The sequence below is a fragment of the Nylanderia fulva genome, unplaced genomic scaffold (genome assembly GCF_048542155.1).
Source record: "Nylanderia fulva isolate GAGA-0341 unplaced genomic scaffold, ASM4854215v1 Scaffold56, whole genome shotgun sequence".
NCBI lineage: Eukaryota > Metazoa > Arthropoda > Insecta > Hymenoptera > Formicidae > Nylanderia > Nylanderia fulva.
In genome coordinates, this window is record NW_028190654.1 from 448,809 (window position 1) to 465,619 (window position 16,811).

General features: G+C 40.4%; 1 protein-coding gene across 1 annotated transcript; it reads left to right on the forward strand.

Moving 5' to 3' along the window:
* Positions 1 to 3,742: 3,742 nt before the first annotated feature.
* Positions 3,743 to 10,681, forward strand: LOC114940803 (uncharacterized). The gene is made up of 3 exons (XM_029315547.2): positions 3,743 to 5,003; positions 5,185 to 8,781; positions 10,248 to 10,681. Exons 1-3 carry the CDS (start codon positions 3,743 to 3,745, stop codon positions 10,679 to 10,681), a joined length of 5,292 nt encoding a protein of 1,763 aa, XP_029171380.1.
* Positions 10,682 to 16,811: the final 6,130 nt, after the last annotated feature.

Sequence of the window (16,811 nt, forward strand, 5' to 3'; positions counted from 1 at the left end):
ACCACCGGACTCGCGTAATCCGAAAGCGATGGTTGTATAATACCTGCAGTCAATCATTCGTTTATGTGTGCCTTAACCTTTTCTTTTTCTAACGGAGATAAACGCCTAGGTCTCATGTAAACAGGTTCGTCATCCCTAAGCACGATAGTCATCTCAAATTCGGTCTTATTTCTTTTATTAGGATTATATTTCTTAATCATCTCGCTTACATTTTCTCTGCGCTCATTGCTCAAATGAGATAAATCGATATTACTAGACTCGCTTGATAACTTGATTTTAAATATCTCGGGGAGATTATTTATCGCTCGGATCTCCGCACGCGGTTTTCGCATTGTGATTTTTGCCTCTTCGATATATAAATTTACCTTGTCCAACAGATCGATTTCCAAGAGCAGATCGTATTGCAACAAATTATTTGGCACCACCGACAAGCTTATTACAAAACATTCACCGTCAATCTTAATTTTGCTATCAAATTGGCCTATCGTCTTAAAGTTTTGCGCGCCTATCCCGCAAAACACAATTTCTCGCTGTGTCGAATTCGGCGATCTTACTTTTACGTACTGATCTTCGCGAATTAATGATAGATCGCTGCCCGTATCAATTAGCGCGACTAGCTTTTTATTATTAATATTTATATCTTTAAAATATTTACGCTCCGTTCTCGAAATATCGGACATATTTTTAACTTCGTTTAATTTAGTTTTTTTTTTTTCACAATTCGCCGCAATATGGCTAAATTCTCTACATTCAAAACAACGCGTATCTTTCACTTTGGATGGACAATCTGCTGCACGATGTCCTTGCGCTCCGCAATTGTGGCATCGCACCGTGCTCTTCGCCGCCCCAGGTTCCTCTCTCTCGCTGCGTTCCTGGGCGCGCCGGTCTCTCGCACTTCCTTGCACTCCGGGTTGATTTTTCCCGCGCAGCGACACTCTCTCAAACGCTCCGAGTAGCACCTTCTTCGTTCGCAGTTGTTGCACTCGAGCCTGGTTCCGTAAAGCTGGATCCGGAATTCCTTCGATCACGTACTCCACCAATTCGCCTTCCTCCATCTTAATACGGTTGCCCAGGATAACCTTCTGGTGCAAATATTTGTGGAAGGTTTCATCTCTTTGTAAATACGCTGCTCAAACTGTCTCCTCATATATACTTTTCCCGGCTCGTGGAAGAACATATTTTTCAACTGGCGCAACAACTCGTCAACGTCGATTTCAGTATATGTCGGATTAGAGTAAAACCATTCTTGTGCCTTGCCTTTCAGCCTCGCTCCGATCAAAATTTTTGTCAGATCGTCCGTCAAATTATATGCGTTCCTCAAGGATCTGACGCGCTTTTCCCAGGACTCAAACATGCTGCTGTCGCCCTCAAAGTGTCCCAGCAAACTCGCGACTGCATTTTATATTTGTTGTGCTCGACTCGTGGGAGATTGCCGGACTTTTCGTCACCAAGTCGTCTCTCTCGCTGTCCACATTTTGTGCCCGTCTCAATAGCTCGTTCTCCTGCCGCATCGGCTGTAGTTCACGCTTCATCAATTGTTTCTCTCTCCGGCACAGCTCCATTTCTCGTCGCAAATACTCAACATCACGACCATCGGCACTCGATTCGCCCGTCTCCTCGCGATTTTCGCGAGACTCCTCTCGTCTCTCCTCTTCCTCGCTCAGCACCCGTGACATCCATCCGCCCGCTGAGTCTTTCTCAAAGAGTCTGGCTATAAGTTCACTCTTCACGCTAGTAGTCGCCAGGCTCAATTCTCGCAATATTCCTTTCAATTTGTTGACAGTGAACTTGTTTGCATCTTTCTCAGCGCTCGCCATTCCCTCTCGTAGGTCAATTTCGAGCAAAATTCAAAAATTGCGACCGTTTACCGCTCCCCGCAGCGTCAATTATCCTGGCTCGAGCCCCCAAAATTGTGGGAAAGATGAAGCAGTCGAAATAAAGAATCTCTTATGTACTTGAAGAAATTATTTAATTTAAGGTTACTGGTATGAAAATCATGCGAGCACTGTGTCCTCCGCCTGTTTTCCAGTTTATTTATATCCTTCCGTTCGTCTTCAAATTCGTTTCGAACCTTCTCAATCATCTCTTTGTTTTCTCGAGCTTGCCTTCTCAAGCTAATCGTACATTTTATTTTCGAGTTCGTCTTTTCACATAATACACAGGTCGACTTACAATATTTTGTTTACTTGTCGCTTATTGACAGTATTTGTCTTAAGCAAATAGTCGGTTGAGAAAACACTTTTATAATCGCTTCGATCTTACATATATTTGTGCGATATAAAAATTTACAAAATAAATTTATTCCTACATATATATTTATAATATTGTTTATAAAAATAATTTAAATTATTGGAATTATGATAAAAAATGTTTGGCAGTAAAATAAAATAATAAATATGATCACAAAATGTATTACTTTTTTTCAATCAATTTAATTTATAAAAATTTGATAATTTAATTGTAATTATAATGTTATTATAATGTAATTGTTTAAAACTTGGAACAAAGCCGTCGAAAAAAGAAAAAAAAAATATATATATTGTTCTGGTTCCGAGTCAAAGCCAGGGACTCAAGGCTCGACCAACGATCGACTTTGTTTGGCACCTCGAGCGGACATCGACAGGTCAACCGGCCAGCGAATTGCGATTAGCCGCGCGCGTGTCACGCGCCGAGTTCATGCAAAGCTCGTGATTCCGAATCGGTTGTCTTCCCCGAGGTTAAAACGGGAGTTCAGTTAGCCCAAAGACACAGTCGAGAGCACCCAAAGATAAAGCGGTATGCTTGTAACGGATCCGTGATATCCTGTCTTTCTTTGTTCTTGAAGAACGACAATCGAACCTAAATCACGTATTCAATAGTCTATCAAAAGGGTCCGAAGCGTCTGAACCAGATACAGTGTACAAATCTGATATGATACAATAAAATTACTGTTATTAAAATTAAATAAAAAGAAAAACATTGGTCCTTCGAGCCGGATATTTCGTTGACCCGATCATACGGATAATCAAACTAACGCGAGATTCGCGTTGTGAGACGGAACGGGTGAACATTGTCAGTGAGACGTCGGACTGTGACTCCTCGTTTTACAATCGAATGAGTGCAGAAGAAGAGAAGGAAAGACAAAGACAGTGTCGCGTTCGCTATCCAACGGGTTTTTTCTCTGGGCTCACTCACTCTACTTGAGCGACAAGTGGAGTTATCTTCCCGTCGTGGAATTAACTTTAACGAACATTCCCGCGGGAATCTAAATGTTGAGCTTCGCGCCTTATTCGCGAGTTTCATTTACAAGGTTCAAACGCGGGGGTCTGGTGGTGGAAACAATTCGTGAACTCAAAGTCGAAATTACATCGTGTTTCGCGGAACAAAGTGAAGTATTCCGCGAAGGTGTTGCCGTCGGCGTCGATAACACGCCCGGAACATCATACACTGTGCTAATCGAGACTGGACGCGACGATTAAAAGGGAATCGTCGCGAGTTCGTCGCCGTCGGCGTGGCAATTGAACGTCACGACGTTGATTCTTCAGGCACCGGAGAAATCCGCTTGTTGATAAGAAAACATCCGCGGAAAGGTTGCCGTCGGCGCAGCGGTAACGCTCCTCGGCATATCCCGTGTATTCTTAAGCGACATAACAGTGTCGCGATTCGACCGAAAGTCGTCGCGCATTCGTTGCCGTCGGCACCGTGCTCACGCGCCCGGTACCTTCGATCAAGTCACTATTAATAGCTCATTAACGAAGAAATAATGGCAGAATTAAGAAATTTGCTCATCTCGCAAGTTGAAACAATCGACTCGATAAAGCGAGTTCTCGTTAACTTCAAGAAATTAGCGAAAGTTAATGTTACATTAGCAAAGACGCAGGGGCGTCTTGCAACGCTGGAAACGCTTTGGACTTCCTGTCGAGGGCTACACGTCAAGCTGCTGCAAGCCACAACTTCGGAGAAGCAGAAGACTGTCTCGTATTTCCTGAATGGAGACTTCCTGAGCGCCGAGGAGATCTACCACGACACGGCCGACCTCCTTTGCGATACGATAAGTCGATTCTCAATTAATCAATCTCCGTTGTTAGAACACAGTACTGATTCTTCAATTCGCGAGAGCATTCATAATCACAATTTTCAGTTGCCACGGATCTCACTTCCGAAGTTTTCGGGCAAGTTCTCCGAATGGGAGAGCTTTAAAAATACTTTCGAGTCTCTTGTCGCGAGTAATGATTCTCTCTCGAACACGCAGAAATTTTATTACCTCAAAACGAGCGTCATCAGTGACGCTGCCTCAATTATTAGTAATTTAAAGATTTCCGACGCTAATTATGAGTCCGCCTGGCAGTTGTTGATTGACGAGTATGACGATCAACTTACATTGATCCATACTCACATTCATGCCTTCATGTGCCTACCGACAATGAAGGCGGAAAACGTCGCGGAAATGCGAAAGTTGAGAGATACCGTGTCCGCATCTCTAGCGGCTCTCACTAATATAAAGCGGCCGGTACGCGAGTGGGATGACATTCTCGTCTACCTCATCTCTCAAAAATTTAGTTCGAAAAGAAGGAGCGAATGGAATTTAAAAATTTCGTCAAGTCGCGAGCTTCCTTCGTACAAAGATATTCATGAATTCCTCACGCTTCGAATACGAGGTCTGTCGGACTTCTCCGACAATCCTAAAGTAATCGTCAATTCTAAGAGTGACAAAACGCAGTCCTCCGTTCATAATCTTTCCGCGATTAAGTGCATTTGCTGTTCCGGCAGTCATTCGGTAATGAAGTGCGAGGAATTTCGTCGGAAAAACGCGACACAGCGGCATGCAATCGCGCGACAGAATCGGGTCTGCTTCAATTGTTTGCGAGCGGGACATTTCACGTCGAAATGCTCGAGCAAAATTCGATGCACTCATTGTCAACGCTCTCATAACACATTGTTACACAATGAGAGTGATCAAAATAAGGACACAGCGGAAAATTCCCGTTTATCAAATTCGAGCGTTAATGCGTCTACTACCACGAGTAAGACTGTCGTAATCGGCGACGCCGCCGTCGCCAGAGTGCAAACTCAAACCTCAGAATACCACGATGCCCACCGTTCTTCTCGCGACCGCGTGGGTTGACATACACACTTCTGAAGGAATATGTTTTAAGGTCCGCGCTTTATTAGATCAAGGGTCTAATTTTAGCTTTATTTCCGAAGCATTGAGTCAAACGCTTTGCACTAAACGACAGAGGACCGATCTTCAAATAAAAGGTTTCGGGGAGAAATATGCCGGTTCTGCGCGATCGAGAGTTTCGCTAAATTTGACGCCGTGCGAAAAATTGAATCCTGTTTTTCCGGTCATTGCGTATGTATTCCCGCGAATAACTTCGTACGCCGCGTCGCGAATTCGGCCTATAGAATCATGGCCTCATTTACAGGGCCTTTCACTAGCAGATCCGGATCCATCTAGTCGACATCAGATTCACATGCTGATCGGCGCGAACGTGTACGGTTCGCTATTATTGCGCGACCTGAGACAGGGCTCCTATGGAGCGCCCACTGCCCAATCGACCGCGTTCGGTTGGATAATCTCTGGACCGACCGGAAGTAAAGAAACTACTTCACAAGAAGTAGCTGTTTTGAATTGCGTATCCGCGCTGGATGTAGACTCTCTCCTCCAGAAATTCTGGGAGGACGAAGAGATTCCCACGCCAACTCCCCTCACGGAGGAGGAGGAAAAATGCGAATCTCATTTCGCTCAAACGCACAGTCGTGATCCTGACGGTTGTTATGTCGTTAGATTACCCTTCAAAAATGCTTTGCCGATCGATATCGGGGAATCTCTTTCCATAGCGCGTACATTATACGGTCGTCTGGAAAATAAATTGAATTCAAAATCCGACCTCTGTTCGCTATACAGAGACTTTCTTACAGAGTACGAGGCTCTTGGACATATGACTCGCGTTGGCGAGTCCGAACCCACTGAGAATATACCGATTTATATTCCCCATCATCCAGTAATGAGAGAGGATAGTTGCACCACAAAGCTTCGAGTCGTATTTAACGCGTCGTGTAAAACCCGGAATGGCACGTCACTTAACGACCATTTGCTCATCGGGCCAAAGTTGCAGCAGGATCTCCCTGCCGTCTTATTGCGTTGGCGTGCATGGCGCTTGGTTTACACGGCAGACATCGCCAAGATGTTTCGACAAATACGCGTGCATCCGCGGGACGTCGATTACCAAAGAATCCTGTGGCGTCCGACGGATGACGCTCCGCTTACTCACTTTCGCCTTCTTACAGTGACGTATGGTTTAGCATCGGCACCTTATCTTTCGATGCGCGTGCTTCGACAGCTCGCGCTTGATGAAGATGCAAATTATCCTGCCGCGGTACCGATCGTCAATGATTCCATTTACGTGGACGACGCATTGTTCAGAGCAAACGATATCGATTCGTTAATAAATACGCGAACTCAGCTCGCTGAGCTAATGAAGCGCGGAGGTTTTTCACTTCGTAAATGGGCTTCAAACTGTAGCGAGCTTCTTGACGATTTATCCAGCGATCAATCGGACGTTACCGATCACCTCATCCTGAAGGACGAAACGTTGAAAATACTCGGATTATCATGGCTCCCTACGGAAGACTCCTTCTGCCTTACTGTGAAATTTAATTTTCCTACCGCGTTAACTAAGCGTTCAATCCTGTCGTGCATCGCGAGCTTGTATGACCCCCTCGGATGGGCTGCGCCGGTTGTAATAAACGCAAAAATCATTCTGCAAGAGCTATGGCTTTTACATTGCGACTGGGATGCTCCGCTTCCGAATGAATTGAGTCAACGGTGGAATGCTTTTGCTTCCGAGTTCCCGCAATTAGAATCCGTTAGAATTCCTCGGTGGACGGGTCAGAGCCCTGATAATCTCGCGTTAGAAATACATGGATTCGCCGAAGCTTCAAATCGCGCGTACGCTGCGGTCGTATACTTGCGCGTTTTCCATTCTCTTTCGGAATACCGTGTTAGCTTGATCGTTGCGAAGTCGAAGGTGGCTCCCGTCAAGACTGTTAGCATTCCGTGGCTTGAGCTCAACGCCGTTGTTTTATTGAGTCGACTCGTTAAGTGGGTAATTAAGTCATTAAATATTATTCATTGTCCGATCTATTGTTGGACGGACTCCACGATCGCGTTGGCATGGTTACGCCAACATCCATCGAAATGGACTACGTACGTAGCAAACAGAGTATCCGAGGTGCAGTGTAATCTACCCTCGGCCAAATGGAATCACGTACCGTCCAAAGACAATCCGGCCGACTGTGCATCCAGAGGGTTGTACGCATCCAAATTAGTCTCACATCCGTTATGGTGGGCGGGCCCGCCTTGGCTTCAACGGCCTTCAACAGCATGGCCGCCACATAACATTGCTTCTCCGATCTCTACGGAGTTAACTAAGCAAATACACTCGGAAAGTCGAAAGTCCACTGTCTTTCACGTGGAAGGTACACCGGAATGGGATCTCCCTTATAGATACTCCTCCTGGACTAAGCTCATTAGAGTGACAGCCTACGCCTACAGATTTATATCCCGCTCCGCTAAACAAAGGAATTTTGAAGCTAATGTTGCGTTGTCTCTTAACGCGGACGAACTTAAACGCGCGGAAATGTTTTGGCTCTCATATACGCAGAGGAAGTCGTTTGACTCCGAACTCAAAGCATTAAAGAGAGAAGAAAACCTTCCGCGAAAGAGCCCACTGAAGCCTCTTAATCCGTTCATAGGAAAAGATTCCTTACTACGTCTCGGCGGGCGGTTACGGAATTCCGCTCTATCCTTCGAGGAACAACACCCTATCTTAATTCCTCGGGGTCAAGTAGCCGAGTTATTAATTGATCAAACGCACCAAAGCTCACTTCATGGAGGAACTCAACTTGTGCTTAGAACACTCCGCCAAAAATATTGGATATTAAGTTGTCGTAATGCCGTAAAACATTGCATTAGACAATGTGTCGTGTGTGCTCGTTACGCGAACAAACTATCAAATCAACTTATGGGAGACCTTCCCTCCCCTCGCGTAAATCCATCATCTCCGTTCACGCATACGGGAGTAGATTACGCCGGGCCGTTCCTTGTTACTTTATTAGTCGGTAGAGGACAAAAGACACGTAAAAGTTACATCGCCTTGTTTATCTGTCTTGTGACGAAGGCTATCCACATAGAGCTCGTTGAGGATTATTCCTTTGCGGGATTTATAGCGGCCTTTCGAAGATTCGTTAGTCGACGAGGATTGCCGCAATACCTCTACAGCGACAACGGCACGAACTTTCACGGGGCGGACCGAGAATTAAAAACGGCTTTTGACAAATTGACAAACGATATTTCGCTACGAGCCACTCTTGCAAACGACCGAGTGGAATGGCATTTTATTCCAGCCGCAGCACCGCACTTCGGCGGTCTGTGGGAAGCGGGAATAAAGAGTCTAAAAACGCACTTGAAAAAGGTAGTGGGTCCGCGTGCCTTGTCTCAGGTCGAATTTGCAACACTACTTTGCAGAGTCGAGGCATGTCTCAATTCGCGTCCCATTGCTGCGTTAAACGACGACCCGAGCGATTTGTTAGCACTCACGCCGGGTCATTTTCTCATAGGTCGACCAATAACCGCAGTACCGGAAGAATCAGTACTCGCGGTAAACAAAAATCGACTCTCTCGATGGCAGCTCGTCAACGCAATGCACGAGCGCGTCTGGCGTGCTTGGTCTCTTGACTATTTGCATTCGTTGCAGCAACGAAGCAAATGGAAGGATAAGACTGCGAGTTTTTGCGTCGGTGAGCTTGTGCTCGTAAAGAACCCACTGCTCCCTCCGAGTAAGTGGGAACTCGCTCGAGTTACACAGATCCACCCCGGATCCGACGGGCTCGTTCGGGTAGTAACGATACGCACCACGTGCTCCTCGTTCAAGCGACCAATCACGCTGCTTTGCCGTCTCCCGATTAATTGTGATAATTAATTCCGTATTATAAGAAAATTTGTAATTGGATTAAATCTAGATTTAGGGAAGAGTTTGTATTTGTTTGCAACAGCGGTTCGCTGGTCTTTCGGTTGAAGATAACTGTGTTATCCGAACGGACGACCTTCGTATAGATATCCGTCCCTATTTGCACTCGAAATTTCGAAAAAGTAAATACTTCGCACGTTCTAAGCAAGCTGTACTCATTGTTCGCGAATTTTATTTGTTGTCACATAGTCACGTCGTCGCGAAGATTATAAGGTTTCGCCCTTTCAAAGGTCATTCAGCGAGTTTAACATCGATTGTTCATTTTGACACATTATAACGACTCAAACCTGTGGAATGATTTCGCATCGGTTCGCATGCGAGGCGGGCGGTATGTTTAAAACTTGAAACAAAGCCGTCGAAAAAAGAAAAAAAAATATATATTGTTCTGGTTCCGAGTCGAAGCCAGGGACTCAAGGCTCGACCAACGATCGACTTTGTTTGGCACCTCGAGCGGACATCGACAGGTCAACCGGTCAGCGAATCGCGATTAGCCGCGCGCGTGTCACGCGCCGAGTTCATGCAAAGCTCGTGATTCCAAATCGGTTGTCTTCCCCGAGGTTAAAACGGGAGTTCAGTTAGCCCAAAGACACAGTCGAGAGCACCCAACGATAAAGCGGTATGCTTGTAACGGATCCGCGATATCCTGTCTTTCTTTGTTCTTGAAGAACGACAATCGAACCTAAATCACGTATTCAATAGTCTATCAAAAGGGTCCAAAGCGTCTGAACCAGATACAGTGTACAAATCTGATATGATACAATAAAATTACTGTTATTAAAATTAAATAAAAGGAAAAACAGTAATTATAAAGTAATTATAAGTAATTATAATGTAATTATAAGTAATGTTATAAGTAATATTATAAGTAATATAAGTAATTAAAAATAATAAATTATAAATGTAATGTTATAATAATATTAGAAGATAATAAAAAATAAAAAAAAATTTTATTTTTTATTATCCTCATCTTTTCTTGGCTCCGGGGTCCGTGGCTCATTTTTATTTCTCTAGTTTCTTGGTCCTGCGGTCCGTGGCCCCCAATAATAATGCGAAGATAATAATGTATAAAAAAATGAAAAAAATTTTTGTTCTTGCTGGCAGGCACCTGCTCTTCGTCCTCTTTGCTTCCAATCTGTAATTATAAAATATTCTATTAGTCTGGTAATTTTGCATTATAGATTAAAAAATTGTTATTAAGAATTAAATTATTGCGCTACATTTTTTAATATAAATCAGTAAACAAAATCAGAAAACAAAATTTAAAACTTACGCGAATTTGTTCCGGCAAACCCGTTGATTGGAATAGCAGCGCTGGGAGCAGCGGCGCCGGGAGCAATGGCGCCGGGAGCAGCGGTGCCAGGAGTAGTGGCGCAAGGGATAGCGGTGCCAGGAACAACGGCGCCGGAAGCAACGGCGCTGGGAACAGCAGTGCGGGGAGTAGCGGCGTAAGGGATAGCAGCGCCGGGCGCAGCAGCGCAGGGGATAGCAGCGCCGGGAGCAGCGGCGCAGTGGACAGCGGCTTCAGGTGCAGCGACTTCGGAAGCAGCGGCGTCAGGAGCAGCGGTGCCAGGAGCAGCGGCGGCAGGAGCAGCGGCGGCAGGAGCAGCGGCGACAGGAGCAGCGGCGGCAAAAGCAGCGGCGCCAGGAGTAGCGGCGCCGGAATTTGTTAATTTTAATAAATCGATTTCAAAGTCCTCCATGTCCAAATCTTCCAATCCGTCGGATATCTATAAATAAATATAAAAAGATATAAAAATTTATGAAATAAATTAATAATAATAATAGTAATACGATTATAATACTGTAATATAATTATTAAAATAAATAAATATAATTGTATTACTAATCTTATTCACCATTGTTGCGGATGCGTTGATTCAGCGTTTCTTATTTTTTTGACGTGTTTCTTGATGAGGATTGATGCTTCGATACATCGATGCAGCATAGATAAAAATGACTGTTAAAATATATATACAAGATGTATAAGGTAAATGTCTCTATTATTATTAATTTAATTACATTTCTGTACTATTATATATTAAATGTTTTTACCATTATTAAGGGCCACGAATCTGGAGGGCCAAAAAACTGAAGAAGTCAAAATAAAAAATAAAAAATATATACAAAATATATATATAATAATGTATAATGTATAATATAATGTATAAATTTTTCTCGTCTATTAATCTATACGGGAGGTAGAGAGGGTTCCGCATTCGTTTATTCGTGTTTATCTCAAAAGTTTATTTTATTTGTGTTTATCTCAAAAGTTTATTTTATTTTATTTTAAAATTATTTATTTAAATTTTTTATTATATAGTATATTGTATTTATAGTTTATTCTTATATTTAAGATTGTTTTAATATCTCTTTCAACTGATAAATAAAATGTTGATATGCGACCATTTTATTGGTTCAATAAAATCTTAAGATAATATAAGATTGATATTGTTTATATTGTATTATTTATATTAGATGTTATAATTGAGATCGTCTTAAGATCTCATTGTCCCAATGAAATGGTCGAAACTAATGATGCTCAAGTTAAAAAAAGGCAATGGCCTAAAGGTGCCAAAGATGTTTATCTACTTTTTTTTACAAAAAATATAAATATATATATATATATATGTTATTAAATTAAAAGTACATACTACATAATATAATACTACATAATAGTACATAATATTTAACTTGTGATTAATAATTAATATATTTTCATCAATCTTTTAATATAAAAAAATATCATAATGTTATTGGCAATTTGATAAATAAGAAGACCGTCCTTTTTTAATGAAATATGACGGGGGTTGTAGTGGGTTCTTTATTTATTTATTTAATGACACTTAATAAAGAAATAGTACAAAAAAGAGTGATATCTCTAAAAAAATTACCTTTAAAAAAGGTAAAAAAGGTGCTAAATTTGCGTTAAAAACTATATATCTCCAAAATCCTACAAAATAATAATGATATCAAAAAAATTGAGTTAAGTAAAAATAAAAATTTGTAAAACTAAAAACTTTTTAAAATATTTTCATTTTATTTAATTAATTAAAGACGTTATACAAAATAGTAGTTTTAATTTTATAAATTATATATCCTACAAAAATAATAATATTAAAAATTTGCTCTAATTAAAAATAAACTCAAAAATAAAAAAATAAAAATTTGGAAAATAAATTAAAAAAAAAATATATATATAACGTATATATAATTTTTAAAAAAATTAAAAAAAATTTTTTTAATTAAAAAATTTTAAGAGTTTAACAAGGCTCTGTAATATTAAATATAAATCTAAAGTGTATAAACAGGCAATAAAAGCCAAATCGCGGATGACAGTGCGTTATCCCAACAAAACTAAAATTTTTTTAAAACCACCATAATCATCTCGACTAAAGAGCCAAACGCGATGTTATTGCGACAGATTAAGATAAGAAAATTTGGAAACTAAGGAATTTGAATCCTATGGTTGGGATCTCAGAAATTCCCCTTGTTCCTTCTCCTAACATCCCCTGTAAAGAAATAGACGAGAAAAATATTGGTCCGAAAGTCGGCTGAATCGCGTTTGGCTCTTTAGTCGAGATGATTATGGTGGTTTTAAAAATTGGAGAGCTGACTTATAAATATTCTTATTAAAAATTTTTTTGTTAGAATTAAATACCTGTGCACAAGGCATCAAATTTTACTTGGTCACGGTCAAGACTTAAAATAGGAATAATCTCTAGACATGAGATTTAATTCCATGCATCCCCTCTTTTCCCTTAAGGAAATAAATGCGAGAGAAAAATATAGATCCGAAAGTCGCTGAATCGGGAATCAAAAATTTTTAAATAAAAAATTACTTAGCACTGCTAAATTTTAATTTTAAAGAATACATTAATTTTAGCAAATTGTTCAATTACGCAAATTGTTTAATATAATATACTTGAATTGGTACCAAAAAGAAACCTTTTCAGGAAGAATACTATTATTCTATTCCAACCATGCACATTGCCATAAAATTGGAGTAATTTTTAATTTAGTGGATAGATGCTTCTTGCTATCATATCTACAATTTTTTAACAAAAATGTAGAATTAATTATTAATATTTTACTAAGCAACGGTTATTCTCTGGACCTCATACTTAACAAAATAAATCATAGAGTGGGATATCTTTTTTCCAAAAAAGCATAAAAAAAACAATAAAATAGTGGACTAACATATAATACAGAAAAAGAAATAATAAGAAAAAAATTATTCGTCATCCCGTATGTCAACAAAATTTCGGAAATGATTGTCTCTTCGGAAAAAATCCTGGGCAGCTATTATGTAATTTTCATAATTCCGATCGGAATATCACGTTTCCGATCGGCGAGTTTCCGATCACAATTTCATTTGCATCTTTCAGTTATTATGAATCTCGTCGAAATCGGAACGGAATCGAGTTTCCGCGCGTCATTTCATACCATCAAAATCGTTGACAGCCAAATTAAAAACAAAGGTTATTGCTATTATTAAAGATTAATTATTACTATTATTACCCGGCAAACACAGTTATATCAATGTTATATAACTGCAATAGAAAATGATGTAATAGTTTATATTACAGGAAAGTAACTTATACATTACTGTTACATTATTATTTCCCACTCATAAATGTAACATGTAATATAACATGTTATATTGTAGTTATATATGAGCAACAATTCCTGTTATATAATTACAATATTACTGTAGAAATGTATACATTTATATTATATTTATAGGTTTTTAATTAAATTACATAGATATAAAGTTTTAAAAACTCTTATTATATACATATATTAAATTATATGTGTACAAAATAACTTTGGAATACATTATCACTTATTTATTATTATTATATTTGTTATTATTATATTTATTATTATTATATTATATATAATGTATGTTGCAACGTCTTTTCCTGCTCCGAAACGCCAAGTTCGGACAGGGGAGCGTTCAATTTAAATATTCTACTGATTTGAACCCTAATACGATAAAATTCGGTAACGAAAGAGTTAATTACTCGTACCTAAGTACTTTCGGTAATTCACGGTAAAGTTGGGCGCCAGGCGCATGTGAATGCGCCACGATACTAATGTGAACGGTACTTAAGGTAATTTATTAAAATTTGATATAGGGTCGCGGGTCTATAGGATGGTAGTCTGTGGTTGAGAGAAAGGTATAGAGAGGCCTTAGAACATATATTACTGGAAGGGGAATAAAGGATCGAGCCTGTATCCAAGTTGGGTGCGAGAGAGAACCACGTTTTTAAGGAAAGAGAAGGGTAGATTGTTACCTCCGTTCGCAATGCGCAAACGCGAATTAGCGAAAGCACCAATTACATTTCCAGTTTCAAATGGCGCGGTGAGCGTGACGTCACCGTAACGTCATCTACGTTTGCGCATTGCAAGCATAGATTAAAAGCTATCTTTCTCTCTCGCACCCAACTTGGACACAGATTTTTACATGGAGAACAATAGCAATTCCCCTTCCAGTAATATATGTTCTAAGAGAGAGACATACACGTGGTGATAGAATTTGACATATATATATATTTGACACTTAAGACCAGCAATGGTACATATGATTAGTATAATTGGACGATATAAATACAGAATAACATTAATATATAGTAATGCGAATACTTATTTAGTCAGCTCTTTTAATTTTTAAAGCCACAATCTCCACTTGATTCCTCTCGACCAATAGAGCCAAACGCGATATTATTGCGACAATTATGAAGGAAAGAACATTTTTGGAAAGGAATTAATATATAGATTAGCGGTATGAACAAAAAATTATAATAACAATCTCTCGGCGACTATAACGGAATGACAGAATTAACCTATTAATTGTTTATCAATAATAACGATTTTCAAATACTTTAACTAAATTTTCGACAATATTATACGAACAGAAATTATACGGAAAAAACAGAGATCGGTAACTGATATGCGGTTCAAACTTATTATCGCGGACACGCGGTACATACAGAGGTCACAATTATAAACTCAAGACATGGTGCGGTATCCAAAAAAAAGGTAACAAATAGACAACGGCAATTTCGCGACTCTCTCGCACGACTCTCTCGCCGAGTCGAAAAATGAAATATTTAACAAACCCGCGGAGAACGGCTGCACGCAAATTCCGAAAATCTAATGAGATCACATGTACAACAAAACGTGACTCTGAATACAGCGGTAAATTATAATGTACGATAATCGCTCGCGAAAACGATTGACTGTCGGCGGTACTTTTCGGAGAGGGCTCGGTTCGCGATCTCGAAGTCGGCTGGCTCCGCGGTACGATACTCAGAATAAGAGAGACCGCTCTCTCCTACACAAAAACGATACGATACTGAGAGACGCGGTACTCACGGTAATTACTCTAAGTTTTCAATACACACGGCACCGACCAACACCCATCTACGGCTACCTGAGAGGCGGCTTACAATTTTCGGCGGTGAAAGATCGTCCTTCTGTAGTGTAGTCGGAGGTCTGGAGGCACCCTCTCTCACGTGTGGCACACCGAACAGTGGAGAGCCGGGCCTCGCGCGTCTTGGTATCTTACGTGCCGCGCCGATCTCTCGCGCATTCCCTCGATGATAGGGTCGATGGCGGGGGCCTTAGGGCCTCCCTCACTCTCCCTCTATCTGGGGTAATTCTCTCGCCGTGCCGGTATCTTAATGCTGCTCGAGAGGATATTTCTCCGGGTTTGTTCCTGTGGCATTTCTCCTGGGGGAACAAGCGGTAGGCTGGCCGGGCCCTCCGTCGTCCTTCTCCAGGGGCGGCCCCGGTGTAGATATGACTCGGAGTCCTCTCGGTATCCTAGAATATTTGCACGGCATCAACATTGCGCGAGAGATAGTAAATTGAATTCGGCTACTCGATACTTAAACTGCGCGAGGTCCCGTGCTCTCTCTCTCTCTCTCTCACTCTCGATCCATCCTTCTCTCTCAGCTGCGGTATTCCGGCATCCTCCGTTTCTCTCCCTCTTGCTTTACAACGTTCTCCTGCCGCTCTCTCGGACCGTCTCTGTCGCTTTTCCTACGAATCGGGTTACACGCGCATCGACAGGCCGACGCTGCGTGCAACTGCGGTTCTCGCAAAAAATACGGTAATAAAATGAAATAACGTAAACGGATCGCACCCTCCCCGAAATGAGGGGCGCTCCAGATCCCCGCGTCCTACCCGATCGGGCTTTTCGCCCTTGTGACGGCGCTCCAAAAGCGTTACGTCACAATGTATGTTTGAGAATTGCATACGCGCATATATATAAATAAAAATATTATTGCAATTAATTTTTTACTTATTACACGTATCAATTTTTATAGAAAAATTAACTATTAGATCAATTTTTATAGAAATTAAATATCACATTTAACTTTATAACATCACAAAAGGAATTCTGTAACTTAATTGTTCTTATACATAAATAAAATTAAAACGGTTTTTTAACTTATATTTTTAAACTAAAAATGACAAAAATAATATATATATATAAGATTGAAAAATTTAAAAAAAAAATACTATTTTAGGAATATTATTATTATTATATAATAATCTTCTTTCGTAAAAGAATTTAAAAGAAAAACATCTTCAAATATCTTAAAAGTTAATTTTTGTTTTGCATATTTTTATTTTCTCTATTAAATCTTTGCTTTTCAAAACGGAACTATTCTGATGCAAAGTCATCTAACTCTCTTTCCGTTAATGTATATTGTTCTAAAATAATTTCTGTAAAAATATTTAATTGTACGTACATATGTATATATGATAAATGTAATTATACGCGTGTAA

Excerpts from the sequence above, each read along its gene's own strand:
- LOC114940803 (XM_029315547.2), top strand. The coding sequence starts at position 3,743 with ATGGCAGAATTAAGAAATTTGCTCATCTCGCAAGTTGAAACAATCGAC. Across the intron at positions 5,004-5,184 it reads TAATGCGTCTACTACCACGA|CATTGAGTCAAACGCTTTGC; the intron begins GTAAGACTGTCG and ends TTATTTCCGAAG. Across the intron at positions 8,782-10,247 it reads GACTGCGAGTTTTTGCGTCG|TAAACAAAATCAGAAAACAA; the intron begins GTGAGCTTGTGC and ends AATATAAATCAG.